Genomic DNA, 16,224 nt, shown 5'->3' on the forward strand with positions numbered 1-16,224 from the left:
ATTACGGAATGCTAGTGTTCCCTACCACAGTTATAGAGTTCATGCATTGCTTCCTAAAGGGTTGGTTTAAATCCTACCCAACTGGTTTTCCATATTAAAGGAAGTATTTTTACCACATGAATAGATATACAGACCAAATTTATAAACAGATTAAACAAAAAAATGCAATACATTAAAAAAATAGAAGAAAATATACTATTTCCATTTACCAACAGTAAAAGATAGAAACATTATACTATATGTAATGGCTATGTCCTTTGGAAGGTTATTTAATAGTTCACATTGCTGACAAAATATCAACTGGTGCCAAGATTGCTGGTCTGTATCTATTTCCAAACTTGTAGAAATTAAGTCTAGTTCTTCTGAACAGTTTCTGCTGCTCTCTCTCTCCCTCTCTCTGACTTTTTTTTTAAGGAAGTATAAGGGACAAACCAAAGGGCAAGGAAGAAAAACATAAAACCATGTGGAGTTCAGATATACAGAACACATAAACATGGGCTGTGACCCAGTAAGCCAGCAGGTCCTTACTGCTTTCATTGGTAGGGAGTTCTAAGAATTTTAGAGCAATGGAACCATAGCAGAAAAGTTAGGTAAGCTCAACGGAAAGCTAGAAAGACTAAACTGAATTACTTGCAAATACTTATATGCAATATCTGAAGTTCCACTTTACATGTCATGAGAGCATCTTTTTAAGAAGTCAGAAGCAAGCTGGTAAACAGGCAACTGCCTACTTGCCTATGACTGGTACAAATTGTCTCTGGATGAGCAAGGTAGAGAAGTCTATGGCCAGACAAAGCAGGAAACAAGATGGATCACTTTCTTGCCCACAGACTGGCAAAGGGTTCACTGCTAAAAGTGTCACAATCTCTGCTCTGCTAACATGAATGAAAGGATTTTATTGATACGCATTAGGCTGCATGCTGGAACTCCCCAAGGTTCTTCTACTGTTGATATTGCAGGGCATTGAGAGATGGGGGCCAGGGTGGGGGAATGGCACAATGGCAAGTATTTTACAAAGCAGACACAGGGACTGTTCTTTGAGCATTTGCTCTGAGAACAAATGATGTTTTCTTTGTTTGGGAAAAAAAACCCCTTATGTTTTTTCCTGTATGATTTGGTAAAATGCAAGTTTTTCTTTCTGAACCCTTTTTTAAAAACTGTTGGTTTATCAGCAGGTGTATATGCATCATGGCAAAATGTAACAGGAAGGAATTATTTTAACTTGCTTTCCAGAAAAATAGCCATGTTGGTTGGTTGTACCAAAAACAATATGAGTCTGGTGGCAGCATAAAGACTAAAAATTATGGTAGTATGGGCTTCTGAAAACAAGACACTACTTCATCTGATTAATGAAGCATACTCTGAAGATTTTGAACACACATGAATCAGTCAACAGAAAAGTAACACAATTTGATCTTGGTACTTGTCAGCTAAAACAAGTCGTATTTGAGTCATATTTTACTTAGATGAGTGGCTAGAGGTGGATGGGAGTGGGGCAAAGGGGTGTGGTTAAGAAGGACTGATACTGAAGAACTATAGTCAAGGGGCCCATTAAATTTCTTGCTAAGTACCCACAGAAATCTGGAACTGGCTGTATGGAATTGTTGTTTTTAAACTGGATGAATCTGGGCGTCCTTTTTCCAGGATGTTGAAGTGCCTCAAATTACTTAAACTGTTACCCTGTATATCCATGAGTACCAGGCATTGCTAGTATCTTTGTGGACTTATTTCCCTGGCTGGTGATAGGGTATGCACATTCTGGCTAGTGCCACAACTGCAGCTGATCTGTGCATCTGAGACCTCAACATTCTGAAAACTATAATTCAAATGTTGCATGTACAACTTAACTCTCTGCAGAGCTAAAACAATCTACAAAATGGCTTTTATAATCAAGGGTACACGTGGGCTCCCACAACAAATTGTTGCGAGGTAGCCCCAGCCTCTACCAGGATTACGCTTGTTTAAGGCTCCAGCCAGCTGGAAGAGGAGATTTGTAGTGCTGTTTGGTTTTGACTAGATGGGTGACGTTGCAGAGAACACTGACTATATTGAACAGACAAAATATTCATGAAGATTGCATTACATCACCTTGGACTTTTTGTGGAAAGAATAAAATAATGTTTATGAGATTTGATGATTAATTAAGATAACTACTGGAGAAAAGTGATTTTATAATATAATTTTAGAGATAGGATTGTTATATATTGTAGACCTATAACTGATCTGCGACAAATCGGAAGTCAACATTTTATTTTATTGTTCAATTGTTTTTGTTTTGTTTTGTTTCTTGTTTTTGAAAATTTGAATAAAAATTAATGATAAAAAAAAAAAGATTGCATTACATCACGTCAGCTCATCCAACAGAAGCTGGAGGCTTCATTGCTACCCCAACCCCAATGACAGCCACTACAAAATATCTTACTGCATTATCATACTGATTACTGAAATTTGCAATTCCACCTCTGACCTAAGTAATTACTCACAGCAATGGTTCCCAAACTTTTTCCCCTATGGACCACTTGAAAACTGCTGAGGGTCTTAATTATTTTTCTGCCGGTTGTAGCAATTGTAGTCCACTGTGCTAGATTATGTATGATTTTTAATTGTATTCTTATTGCTTCTTTTACTGATTTTTATTTATTTGCTGCTTTTAATTCTGCATTTTGAACTCGTAATCCTCTCCACTTTCAAGTTGCTTCCTCCCCCTGCCCCCACATCATATCTGGCCCAGGGGTGTAGTTGTTGTTGGCTTGTGTGCGTTGTTGTGTGAAACAGCATACATTACGTTGGAGTTGAGTTGAGCAAGAAACATCCTCAGAGCATGTTAAGAGTCTTTATTATTGAAAGACATTAAGGCCAGAGGCTTAAGAGTAAATACATGTAGAGATTCTTCAGTCACCCCCCTTCTGGTACATCTCTCTCCATAGATAAAACACAAAGACACAGCCTCTCAGCTCAGAGGCATAATTCAGAAGAACAACAACTCACATAGACTCTGTTACAACTTTCCCAGCTGTTATAAGATGGCTACCATAGCAACGACCTTCACTGTCCGTTCCCAGACTGGCATAGCCATAACTCACCCCTTAACCACAGTTACGTCTTCAAACTTGCAGGCTTCATGGAAAACTACTAGAGACAGTAATGCCTACTGGTCACCAGCCCAACAGTTGTCTGGGTCTCAGGGGTTCTTAGATCCTTTACTTTTTTCAGAGCAGGGTCCCTATGTCTCCAGCATCCTGTGAGCCAATCAGCATGAAAAGGGAGTATGTTAGCCACTGAGCAGAGTCTTCTAATGCGTTTCCTTGTCCTTTCCTGCTGATTGGAACCAATCAGAGTGAAAGGAGGCAAATCAGCCACTAAGAAGACTCTTCTCAGTAGCTCTCCCCTTTCACACTTATTGGCTTGTAGGGGCATCTGTTGTTGTGCGAGAAGTCATTAACAAGGATCTCATTCTCAACCCAGCAGCAAAAAAAAAAAAAAAGAATGGGAGGAGGTGTGATTGTTACTATCATGAAGGGACCCGGCACTTCTGAATTCACCACTACATTTACTGATCTGGCCTATCCCACTCACCTTGCAAGCAGACTGTTAGGTTCCTAGAACAATGGAGAAACCACTGCTACTACCATTACCAGCTATGGCTCTCAGCATTCTTCACAAATGCCATGGATCACCTGAATGAAGCTCATAGACCACAGTTTGGCAACTCCTGACTTAAGAGTACAGTGAAATTAATTTATATTCATAAACGCTATGAACAGTACAAAGCAAACTTTAAGAAACAGACCAAACAAAAATATTATTAAGAGAAATTATTTACCTGACGAAATATTTCTGTAAGAAAGTTAATGTTACTTCTCTTAGAAGAAAACACTTTGCGAACTATTTCAATGTCGGTTAGGTGTTCTTCATCAATACTGCAAAGGCTGGAGGAACTAGGTTCTCTTTCGGTTAGTGTGCTTGTGTTGGAATGAGACTGTTCTGGCTCTGCATTTCTATCAGGTCTATCACTACTGTCATTTTTGCTGTCTTCTCTAGAAACCAGGCTAGCAGCCGCTCTCTGAAACCAGAAAAAAACGAATATGACAGCCTAGCCTTCTAGAGTAAATGATTTTACTGTAACAATGTCTTGCCAAAGGTTGGTGCAGGGGGCTAAAGCGTGAACTAAAAGGTTTACATTCTCCCCAAACAGCAACTGTAACAGATTACTATAATGCAGTCTATGTGGGGCTGCCCTTGGGCCTGGTCTAGAAGTTCCAACTGGTGCAGAATGCGGCAGCTAGATTGCTGATGACGGCAGATGACTGACAGCATGGGACACCTCTGTTAATACATCTACACTGGCTGTCCATATGCTACCAGGCCAGATTCAAGACTCTTGTGTTGATATACAAAACCCTGAACAACCTGAGTCCGGGATACCTTATGAACTGGCTCAGTCTTTATATCCCAGCCTGATCAATGCAATCATCCAGAGTACTATTTGTTGTTCCCTATGTAACAGAGGCACAACTGGTCTCAACCAGAAGTCGGGTACTTAGCGTCACTGGTCCCATGCTGTGGAACACTCTTCCACCACCCTGATGTTTTATGAGAGGGCAGTATATAAATTCTTTTATAAATAAATTAACTGTACAGCAATGGTTAAAAGCAGGAGGCATGATCTGAAAGCAGATATGAATTCACAAGGGGGCCTTAAGCAAGCCACTATTCTCTCTATGCCAATCCCCATCAGCAACACCTGCAACATGGGGCTAATAAATACTGACCAACTTCACAACAACCCTGTAAGAGTACTGAGATCATGTTTGGGAAGTGCTTTGAACACTTAAAAGCTCCAATGCTAAGATTATTATAGCTGCACCTAAAGAGGCATTCTGTGCTTTCAATAGGACAGAATTGGATGGCTCTTCCTCTGACAGTGAAACTCTCATTGCAAATGTTTAATGCAAGACATTCTGTCTTCTGAGTTGTGGAAGCTTCACTTGTGCAGAGTTATACAAATTCTGGCTGGTCTTGATAACTTCAAGGAAAAAGGTGGGATATGCAGTCACAGCAAGGCTGTGGTCTGAAGGCACATGAGGCCTCCACCTTGCTGAAGCTAAACAGGTCTGGGTCTGGTCAGCACCTAGATGGGAGACTGCCTGGGAACCACATGTATGCCGCCTTGGGTTCTGTGATGAAAGAAATTATGATGAAATTATTATAAATGTAATAAATAAATAAACAACCCTGCCCCTTCTCAAACCTAGGACGAATTATGCTGAATTTAGAGGCCTCTGAAACATAGTGCAAGGTCAGGAATGATTCCCCTGACTCCAACCCCAGCTTCAAGCCCAGAAGGAGAGCAGAGAATTATCTCTGCAGAGTACAACTGTTGGGATAATACCCTGCCCTCTTTTCCCTCCCTAAGTTCAGGAGAAAGATAAAGCGATGATGCTTTCGGGAGGGGGCAAATAAGAGGGGCACTTGAGTTAGCAACAATTTGTGGACCTAGCCATAGCAGCTGGAAGGCTGCTAGAGAGCCAAACAATAGTGTACCGGACAGAGGGTTGGGCTTTTGACCAGGAGACCTTCTCAGCCATAAAGCTCATTGAGTGACCTTGGGCTTGTCATGCTCAGCCTAGTCTGCCTCACACGACTGTTGCGAGGATAAGAGATGAGAAGCATGCCTGCCATTCAGTGCTCCTTCAAACAAGAGTGGGGTAAAAATGAAATAAATAAAATAGCAGGATCTGTTTCTTCCCTATTCAGTCCCACCCAAATCACCTTCTTGGCTCTACCTGAATATTCTTTGGCACGATTTCACCCTCCATTCCAGGAATCTGAGGTCCTGTATGAGGTTTTGGCTCAAGCCAGAAAGACACCAACCATCGGATGACAATAACGCGAGCTTTAAGGAACGGTTCCTTTGTGCAATATATTGCTTCATTGGTTTCAGCATCTTTCTTTATCATTACATAATGTGGCTTTGGTCTCATCTGTGGTATCTCTATAGGGAAGAAAACAATTTCTAAATGATAAGAGGATAGAAAGTAACAAATCAAAGCCTGAGCTTTACAAAGTAGCATTTTGAATTTCTGGACACTTTAAAATTCCTTCATCATAACTTGTTTATTTAAAAAGAGTTAAGCACAATACAACTAGAAAGGAATTACACTGGACACTACTAAGATGTAATATGTTTTGCAATGAAACCCATCCAAACTAATAAACAGCAACAAGAGAATATATTAAATGGAATGTGCCTCAAAAAATTTAACCAACAGATAAAAGAAATATAGAAAGAAATTTAATTGAACATGGGCAAACTAAAGCTGCAATTCTGAACACATAGAAATAATCTGTTGAAATCAACAGAATTTACTTCTAAGTAAATATGCTGAGGTTCAGGACCCAATATTGCAGCCTTAAATTTCCTCAGGATTAAGCTTATTTTACTGGAATGTATGCATAAGTATGCATTGTGATGTCGCTGAATAATGATCCACTTGCCACAAGGGGGCCACCACTTAAAGAAAGCATCATAACATTCTAAGTACTTCTGGAATCTCTAGCATAGTCCACTAATAAAGCTGGGTGGTAACCAATTCTATCACTTTCCAACAGTGCATTAAGAAAATCAAGTTGCAAACCCAACTACATATACTGTGCAGACAAAGGGGAATTTACACAAACACAGACGGAAAAGGTCTAGTTCAAGAAGCATTTTTTCCTAGACATGAGAACTTTATCACAAGAAAGTTAAGAGTTCTATCCAGTGAAGCCATCCCATGCATGCAAGGATTTCCACTTGTGCTAAGAAACCTTTCCTCCTTCTCATCCCCCTAGGCAATGCCAAATCTGTTCAGGGTGGGGGTTTCCCAACCCTCTGCAGCAGGTTTGTGGGGAGGCATGTAGGCACGGGGGAGAGGGGAGGTTTTGTTGCGCAAGCAGGAGCCCTTGCACAAACGGAACAACTTTGTTGGACACAACCTGAAGTTTATTGCAGTTTACAACAGAATGCAATGAAAATGAAAGAAATGTGTATTCAAAAGGTGCTGAAGGACCGGCAGCTAAAACTTTTCCATTCAAATCCTGGTAAAAATACAGGTAAACTTTTAACAGCTGCAATAAAGAGCTTGCATTGTATTTCCCTTGCCCCTCCCACTCTGCACAACAATAGTTTGCTCAGTTAAATATATATTATTTATTTGAAGGACAATGTAGACATAGAGAAGCAGTGCTTTCACCCAATAACATATTAAGGGCTCTTCCAGACCCAGGAATTGAAATCTGAACCAGAAGATAATACAACCTTCCCACCGTGCCTAAGCAAGTGCTCCTACGGTCAGGGAATTGCAATCTACCACTACACAAGATAGAATCCTAAGGGGCTTTAGTAAACTGCAATGATTTACCTCAGGAACTATAGCAGGTCCTTCTCTGTTGGAAAGACTATCATATCAGGCCTGCGGTACACACTGCAACCAGTTCTTCCCCATACTAAGAGGAAAACAAAACCCTGCTCTATTTTTTTTTACTTGTGTTTATGGAGGCTGCATGCTTGCCCTTCTGCACAGCTTGAATGCACATCGTCCACAATTGATTTTTTTAAGAAGTTCCTGCCCCCAGCAAGACTGTGTACAAGATGAATCCCTTTCTTCCATAACAATGGAAGGGAGGGTAGAGCACCAGATGGCTAAAGCCGATATAAGCTGCCTGCAACATTACTATTATAGAAGACCTACTGTACAGAAGACGAGCAAAGTACTATCCTTCCTGTGTCCTACATTATATTACAAATGGTGAATGCTACTGAGAGAGATTGAAATAATGCTTACCAAGTACAGGGTTATACAAGCTGTTCTCCTTACACATGTTTGGGAAAATATAAGGCAAGTAATATTTCTTAAAATGTGAAAATAAGAATGAAAATCCCTTTTCTTGGTTTTCTTTGTTCTTCCATTCCAGACTTTTAACCTACGAAATGAATTTTTAGATTATTTACATTTATTTTGGAGGCAGAAAGAGTGCAACAGTGTATCCCAAATGTATCAGGTATGTGAAATCAATTATTGATTTTCATTTACACATTCTCCATCTGTTTCTCTCTGCATGCTAATGTGTTTCTATTTTAAGTGGTGCAGAAATAGTGTTGTAATTATAATTTCATTTCTGCCCAGCCTCTGGTTCCTTCAACATACAAGATACAATACGTGTCTCTTGAACTGACTGAGTCTTGTATGAAAGATGGAAGGGGAGGGGATTCATACTCTACTATCACACCATATTTTTCCTGGAACAGAAGACAGAAAAGGAGTTATGGGAGAGACAGCTAACAGCAAGGTAGCTTCTGAACTCTTCTTCCTTTTCTTATCTGTTGCCAGATCAACAACATGAAGTAAACACTGCATCTTAACTCTCATATCTACCCTTCAATATCAGAGAGTGAAAAGGGGGGAAAGGAGGCAGAGTTAACCCCGTGCCAGATCCATCCATAAACATTATGAGCAAGATATTGGGAGAGACATATGGAAGTAAGATAACTAGTTCTTGAAGTGTTAAGATAATATAACAATATTTTCACTGTAAGAGGGTTTGAGTCATTAAGGTATGCATAATGAGTTGGATCCAGAGTTGCACAGAGCAGAACTCTGCAAAATGGATGTTCCCACTGGAAGGAAGGCGAATGCAATTTTTCACTTATTCCCTCCCACACACACACAACCCTGATGCAGAGGGGAGGGGAAAATCAACAAAAAATCCTCCCCTGTACCCCTTGGAAGCATTTAGTGTGCAGAGTAAGAATTTGATCCAATGGACTTCTGCCAATGTAAAGAGCCTTTCTGTTTGCAGAACAGCAGGTCTGGATCCAACTCTATACACATACTAAACTTAGAACAATTTTTTCTGTGATTTGACTGTTAAAATGGCTTTAAACAGATGGCCATATTTCAACAAGAGAAAGAAATTCGAATGATGAGATCTCCTGTAGACAATAATAGTAAAATAAAGTGACTATAACAAATATATTTTGTTAGAAAAATCAGTTTTCCAAGTAAATGCAAGCAACACAACATACCTGAATTACTATGTATTTCAAAAGTGCTTCTAAAAAATAGCTTGTTAGATCATCCTGTCCTTTATCTCCTGACTGTGGTGGAACAAGTGGAGTAATTTCTTCTACAGTCACTTGCGCTGCTCAAATAATAAACATTCAGGTTGTCAGGTTTGGTATGTTACAGCATATAATGTCTTAAATAAAATTAAATTAAAAAATGGATGCATTATGAAAGCTAACGCACAGTTGTTCTGTTGATGGGCATGTTACCGGCAAGTACCCGACTACCCCCTTGCCAGTGAATGCATAGGGTCCCTACCCCCGTATCTACACAGAGTCCTTGTATGTCAAACGTTAAGTCACCTAAGCTCACAGGTTATCAACAGCAGTCATCTAGTGTAGGCAGAGAAAAGAATAGAGGAGACTCCACTCAAGAATTCTTGAGAGTTGGGAGGTACCAGAAATTTTCTATTTGGGAGTCAGACTTCAGACAGCAGAATAGTCTTTATAATATATGCTATTTATTCATATCTACCACAGTACAACTAATAAAATGCATTCTAGATGGCCTTAGCCATCATTCCAGAAACAGAAAACCGAAAAAAATATGTCAGCATAAAAGAAATTGTTGTATATCCATTTAACATCAAAATATAAAACTCTGAAGGCACATCTTAAAACAAGTTACAATAGCTAAAGGACTGAGTTAAACTCTAAGTCATATCACAGATGCACAAAGGATGCACGTATCTTCTAAGCAAATTTAAGCATATGTAAATGATTTCAGCACATTACATGCATATTTGAAACTATTATATGGACTTTCCCATTGCAGGCATAACCACATCACTTTCTTTATTTAAAGGAGGTGGACTTCAAAAAGTGAACACAAAACCATGCACAGAAGAACATTAAAGGAAAACTAAATGAATTACTTTTCCATTGGGCTCAGCTATGAATCAGTCCAAATAACTACAATATTCACCCCCACTCCCTTTTATATGGGCATGAATGAACATGACAGCCATTATGTAGAAGTGTGCATGTCACTTCTAACAATCCTGTTCTCCTCAAAGTTCAATGTATCAAGTTACTTCTGTTTCAGGTAGAAAACCAAGACTCTGGCAAGGGCTAGATCATCACAAGAAACATGCACATTAGTTCCCCCTTCTCCCCAATGGCTGGCACACTGCAGCTTGGGAACACACAAGGCGGCAGGTGGAGAAGAGGATTCACTAAGTCCAATGGTAAGTCCTTCTATGGGTGCAAAAGCACCAGTGGAAGACTTGCATTGTGGTCTCAGTCATTAATCTCAACATTAAACTCAGAGAGAGTTATTAAACTAAATTCTTGAGCTAGTGCTTTCCCCACTCTCCTCCCCATCCCATCATCCTCAAATCTGCTCTGGAGGGTTGGGGAAGAACATTCTATTGTGTAAGGAAAAATCCTTGTGCTAACAGAATGATCTGCTTAGCACGAAGTTGAATACTACTCAGGGTATTAAATATGCTTAGGATTGCATTACTAATCAAATATAGTGTATGCATATGACTATCAACACACTTACCTTCTTGAACACTGAGCACAGGATTTATAAGATTATCTAGTGTTCGAGGCCCATGTTCAGATGGCGGTGGTGGAAATCCAGGAATTAAACAAGAAAACATACATAGGTGTTCTTTACTACAATTATTTTGTAGTGCTTGCAACCACAAGAGGAAGAGACGCACACCTTCACGACGAATCTTAAAGAACAAATGAATAATTTAATTTCACATTTATTTACAGGTACAGTTTAATATGCCAACAGTTCTATGAGCCCAGTGCTAAAAGAACTCTTACATTAATTCAACTGAATAAACTTTCTAAAGATGTTGACCCAGCATTACAAATACTATGCACCTCCCCTTCCTCTAAAAATAATGAATGCCAAAGGTTATCAGCCATACCTTTAAAGAATTCCCTGTGTGAAGTAATTTCTTTAAAATCAATCCTGAAAAGAAAATCACACATTCAATATTTGCTGTTTGATTGCCAATTTAAAGTGTGAGAGCTCTCGGTCAGACTTGATAAAATCTTCTTAACAAGTCCTTGGCAACCTCTAAATTATTCTTGGTGAGCTTGATGTCCTCTGGCAACAGGCTCAATGCCAGAAGTGAGAAAAGATCACCTTCTCTATCCATTTAATCTGACTGGACCTATACGTTGCCCATAACTTTTTTTTTCCAAATAACACATTCTTCAAATGTAATCGCTAGTTTGCCATCACAAATTAAATCTTAATGGAGGAAGATACTACACTACTGGATGGATTCTGTGGGAGTACAAAATATGCATCATTCATGATTACTGTACAGCAAAATCTTGACTATATTTTGAAATATATACTTTATTTTAAAATTCCGATCATGAATTTTCCATAAATAAATGAATTCATTGTACCTTTGTAACATACTATGTACAGTCATTTAACATAATTAATGTACGCAGCATATGCTAGCAATGTTACATGCTGTTGTGTATATAGGTTAATAGACTAGCATACTTAATAGAATCTTCTTTAATTTATCTTAATCAATGACAAAACAAAATAAACTTCTGGAGTTATACACTCTAACCAACATGTCCAACTGTATTGCTGCTCTATTTTTCAAGCTGTAACTACAGTCTGGAAGTGTGTTTTGCCCCACAAACTAGACCCTTCTCCCCCTCCCCCCAAGTGTTAAAATTCCATCCAGCATTTCTGTGACAGCCATGAAGCACAACCCCTCAGCCAAAATCTAAGCATTAGATATAAAATCCAAAAGGAGATGTATAGTTAGCAATGTAAATCAAAAGAGATGTAAAGTGTAAAATAACTCTAAGTCTTGGAACCTGCAAACATGTTTCCCCTACAATTGAAAAAGTGCTTAAACTTTTAAATCATACTCTAATTAAAGTTTATAGGACTGCCAGGGGCCAGTTGGAACTGTTGTACTCACCAGAAATGTGTTTCTCTGCAGGCACCAGGACACTGCCAAGTGCGTATTGGCTTCTTCTCCTGTTGCTTGAGGCAGAAAAGAGTTAACACTCCAAAGGACTCTCACCTGCCTCAGGAGAGGAAGACAATACCCACTTGGGGGTGTCCTGGTACGCACTGGAGAAAAGGAACCGTTTTACTCACCAGAAAGGTGTTTCTCAGTGGGCGCCAGGACACCGCCAAGTGGGTATTGTGTTCCTTGCTAGTGCTTGAGGCAGGAAAGAGTTAACACTCCAAACCGACCGTTAATGCGGCCCCTCCCATAGTTCGCCGTCTGGCCAAGCTTAAAATATAAACTTATACATATCGAAAAAACTGTGACAACATTGCCCTAGTGTTGATTGTTGTAAACGAAGCGGAGGAACTTGCGGTGCTGCAGAAGGATTGGCACATGTAAATATGCTTCGGTTAGATCTATGGAAGCTAGGAAGTCTCGAGGCTGAATAGCTTCTTTTATGGACACCAATGTTTCCATGCGAAATTTCCGGTATCTGACAAATCTGTTTAGAAATTTTAGATCGAGCACCGCTCTCCAATTGTTTCCTTTTTTGGGCACAAGAAAGAGAACAGAATAAACCCCTTGAAATTTCTGGTGCTGCTGAACCGGTTCTATGGCTGCTATCTGCAACAGATGTTGTATTGCCTGTTGTAGTAGCCTGCGCTTCTCGGGATATGCCGAAACAGGTGACGGGAGAAATCTGTTTGGAGGCGTAGCCTGAAACTCTATATGATACCCATACTGTAGAGCATTCTTTACCCAGCGGTCTGATGTTGTCATCTGCCAAATGTGTGCAAATTTCAGCAGGCGGCCTCCCACTGGTATCTGCAATAAGTCAGAATTGTCTTTGTTGCCTTCCACCTCTGTGGGTAGCTGAGAATGTATTATGCACTGCTGATTGTTGTTGGTTGCGCAACTGGAATCTTGGACGACTCCAAACTTGTCTGTTAACACGGAAATCTTGCCCCCTGCCTCCAAACCTAGATGGACGAAAGGACTGGTATGGCTGAAAACGGCGAAAAGGTCGCCTGTCATCTCGTCTTTTACTTGTTACTGGCATTGCCTTCTTCTTGTCTCTTGTTTCAACTAGTACTTCACTGAGCACATTTTCACCAAATAATTTCTTGCCTGCATATGGTTCTGTCACCAACACCATGCGAGAAGAAACGTCCGTCTCCCAATGACGAAGCCACATAATACGCCTAGCTACAACTTCAGCAGCCATGGCTCTAGCTGCGAATTGAGTAGCATCCGTTGTTGCATCTGCAATGAAAGCCTGTGTCCTTGATACCTTCAAAATTGTTTTCCTAAGTCTGTTTTGGTCTTGATCTGGATTTTCCAAAACTTCATCTAACCACAATAATGCAGCCCTTGAAAACACAGATGCTGCTATAGATGCACGTACCGACAAGGCTGACGCTTCATGGACCTTTTTAAGTGCCATATCTAACTTCCGTTCTGTAAGATCTTTCAATTGAGCATCCCCTTCTCTTAAAAGGAAGTTTCTAGAAACTAAGGCAGAAATTGGAGAATCAATGTCTGGGGTTTTCAGCTACGCCATAAACTCTGGCTCCAAGAAGTATAGTTTCTTAGCATACGTCATTGACTTGGTAGACTGAACTGGTGAGTCCCATTCAGATTTCACTATTTGTCTGAGCAGTGATGGTACCTTAATGACCTTATCGGTAGACTTTGTTTCCGGAAGGACAGATGCTCCTCTGGAGGTAGAAGGTGCCTGTTCTGTAACAACATCATTCAAATCTAAAGCCGCCATAGCCTTGCATAGCAGAGGCATATAGTAAGTGCTATGAAACAACCTATTGGAGTGGTGCTCTTCCGGTTATTATTATTATTATTATTATTATCTAAAATTTATTAGACGCCTATCTGGCAGGTAAAATCCTGTCACTCTAGGCGACGTACAGCAAAAATATAATACAGATACATGTCAAAACACAAAATACAAAACAGTCAATTAAATCAAATTAAAAATCAAAGGAAACAGAAGACCAATCCACACCTTTAACTACACAGCTCTGACAATTTCCTCCCCCCTCCTTCCTCTATTTTGTGGTATCCATAGCAGTTTCTTAGATTTCCAAATATGCTCCTGGACCAAAAAATGTTGGGGACCCCTGTCCTAGAGAGAAGAAACATTCTACTAAAAAAGAGGTCTGCCTACTTCACATCACAAGAGCTCACCCAAAGATACCCACTCATAGTGAATCAAGGTTTGTTAGGGGTACGCTGCTGACACAGAGATATAAAATACATATCTTAATAATACATTAACCTAAAGCATGCAATTTCTCCTTCTTGCATTTGCTAGTGTTTCTTAGAATGGCGTAATAAATGAACACAGGATTTGACAAGTCCAAATAGAAATGGTTAGTTTTGCCACAATGAAATGGTTGCACACCCAACAACAAGGCAGGACTTCACTAGGATCAAATAAAACCATCCTTGTGAAGTATAACTCGAGTTGATCCTGGTTATGATTAGTTCTCTCACGCAAAACTCTGTGCTGCTGTTTATGACTGTGCCCATTAGCCGCAATATCACTTACAGGCTCTATAGCCCCAGTGCTCTGTGGAACCTCAGGGTGATGAATATTAAAACCTGTAATTCCTCATCATTTCCCTCAGAATCTGAGCAAAAAAGGACTGAAGGATCTGGAATCTCCTCCTGCTGTGAGGGAAATTTAGCATTTACTGTACTCAACTGCTGTGATTGCTGTCCTAGATACAGCGCCCTTCTGCTTTGTAAGGAAGCATTTTTCTTATATTCTGTGGCTCCCTCAGCAGCAACCCTTCCTGATTGCTCTGCTGTATGGCTAACTGTATGTTTTGTTTTAGTCATATGCTTGCGTCCTGATTGCTCTGCTACCGCAGTGCTGACAGGCTTTTCTGCACCTTTAACTGCTTCCATACTTTTACGTCCTGATTGCAGTGCTACCGCACCAGCTACAGGGTATGCAGTACCGTTAAGTGCTTTTAAATTTTTCCACCCTGATTGCTCTGATACCTCATCGCTTACAGGGGGAACAGGTGAATGTTGATTAACGGCCGTTCTCTGTGCTACCGCAAGAGTGATTGGGCCGCGCGGTGCCTGTGAGGCTGTTTGATTAAAATGGCGACCGTCTTCGAGAGCGCTGCAACGGCTCGTCTTTTTAACTGCTGGTTCATGCGAGCAAGCTGTAGGTGCTACCGCACCAAGCGCTGCAACCATTCGTTTGGAAAGCCTTGAAGAGACACTTTTTTGCTCCTTAGGCATTTCACTTTCAGCAGGAAAGACCAATTTATAATGGGAAGAAAGCTACTGTTCAAATCATTAAACGAGGGAAAATCACCCCGGAATTCATTAACGTAGGGAAAAATCATTAACAGAAAAATCCACAGAGAAATTTATTACTGAGGAAAACCTCCCCGGAAATTCATTAAATGAGGGAAGTATTAACGGAATGCATAAATTGAAAAATCACAGAGAAATTCATTAGTGAGGAAAATCTACCCGGAAAACCATTAAGTGAGGGAAATATCACTAAGGGAATGCATTAATTGGAAAAATCACAGAGAAATTCATTTCTCAGGAGAAACATTGTACTAATTAATCTTAGGACTAACACCTATATACAACACTGAGAGAAGAGTTAAGTGAACATTAACTGGTAATAAATAACATAAATAGAGAAAAAGATAAAGATATAACTCGCCCAGACTGAAGAGCAAGGCGAAAATCAGTACTGCTCAAGCGAGGCAGGAAAATGAACTAGCACTCCGTGGGAGGGGCCGCATTAACGGTTGGTTTGGAGTGTTAACTCTTTCCTGCCTCAAGCACTAGCAAGGAACACAATACCCACTTGGGGGGGTCCTGGTGCCCACTGGAGAAAGTTAATCTGAGGCCAGGTCCAGCTCCCAGGCCATCAATTAGCCATCCTGCTTCAATCAAAGTTAGTTGATTTTTTTTCTTCCCAACAGAACATTACATGATAGCTGATAACACTGCATAAAACAGTGTTAGCATTTTTCTAATAGCTGATAATACTAATTACATTAACAAAAATGATAATGCTGTTACCATATTACCAATACATACCAATACTGTGAAACTGCCATCTTTGATGAATTCTTTCTGGAAGAAGTTGTAAAATTTTCTACAAAA

At 40.0% G+C, this 16,224-nt stretch overlaps 1 protein-coding gene across 12 annotated transcripts in view; it reads right to left on the reverse strand.

Annotated features, from left to right (window-relative positions):
• The window catches only part of RALGAPA1 (Ral GTPase activating protein catalytic subunit alpha 1), a 305,037-nt gene that overhangs the window by 249,885 nt on the left and 38,928 nt on the right, over positions 1–16,224 (reverse strand). For all 12 annotated transcript variants that reach the window (XR_009760717.1, XR_009760716.1, XR_009760719.1 and 9 more), the window contains exons 4-10: positions 16,159–16,216; positions 10,996–11,039; positions 10,614–10,791; positions 9,068–9,183; positions 7,827–7,965; positions 5,787–5,995; positions 3,824–4,063 (exon numbers count right to left, since the gene is read on the reverse strand). Coding sequence is in view for 8 of the 12 variants with exons in the window: in XM_061611662.1 (XP_061467646.1) it covers positions 3,824–4,063; positions 5,787–5,995; positions 7,827–7,965; positions 9,068–9,183; positions 10,614–10,791; positions 10,996–11,039; positions 16,159–16,216 (984 nt within the window). In the remaining 4 variants the exon portion in view is untranslated. The remainder of the gene's footprint in view (positions 1–3,823; positions 4,064–5,786; positions 5,996–7,826; positions 7,966–9,067; positions 9,184–10,613; positions 10,792–10,995; positions 11,040–16,158; positions 16,217–16,224) is intronic.

This window comes from Rhineura floridana, chromosome 2 (genome assembly GCF_030035675.1).
Source record: "Rhineura floridana isolate rRhiFlo1 chromosome 2, rRhiFlo1.hap2, whole genome shotgun sequence".
Classification (NCBI taxonomy): domain Eukaryota; kingdom Metazoa; phylum Chordata; class Lepidosauria; order Squamata; family Rhineuridae; genus Rhineura; species Rhineura floridana.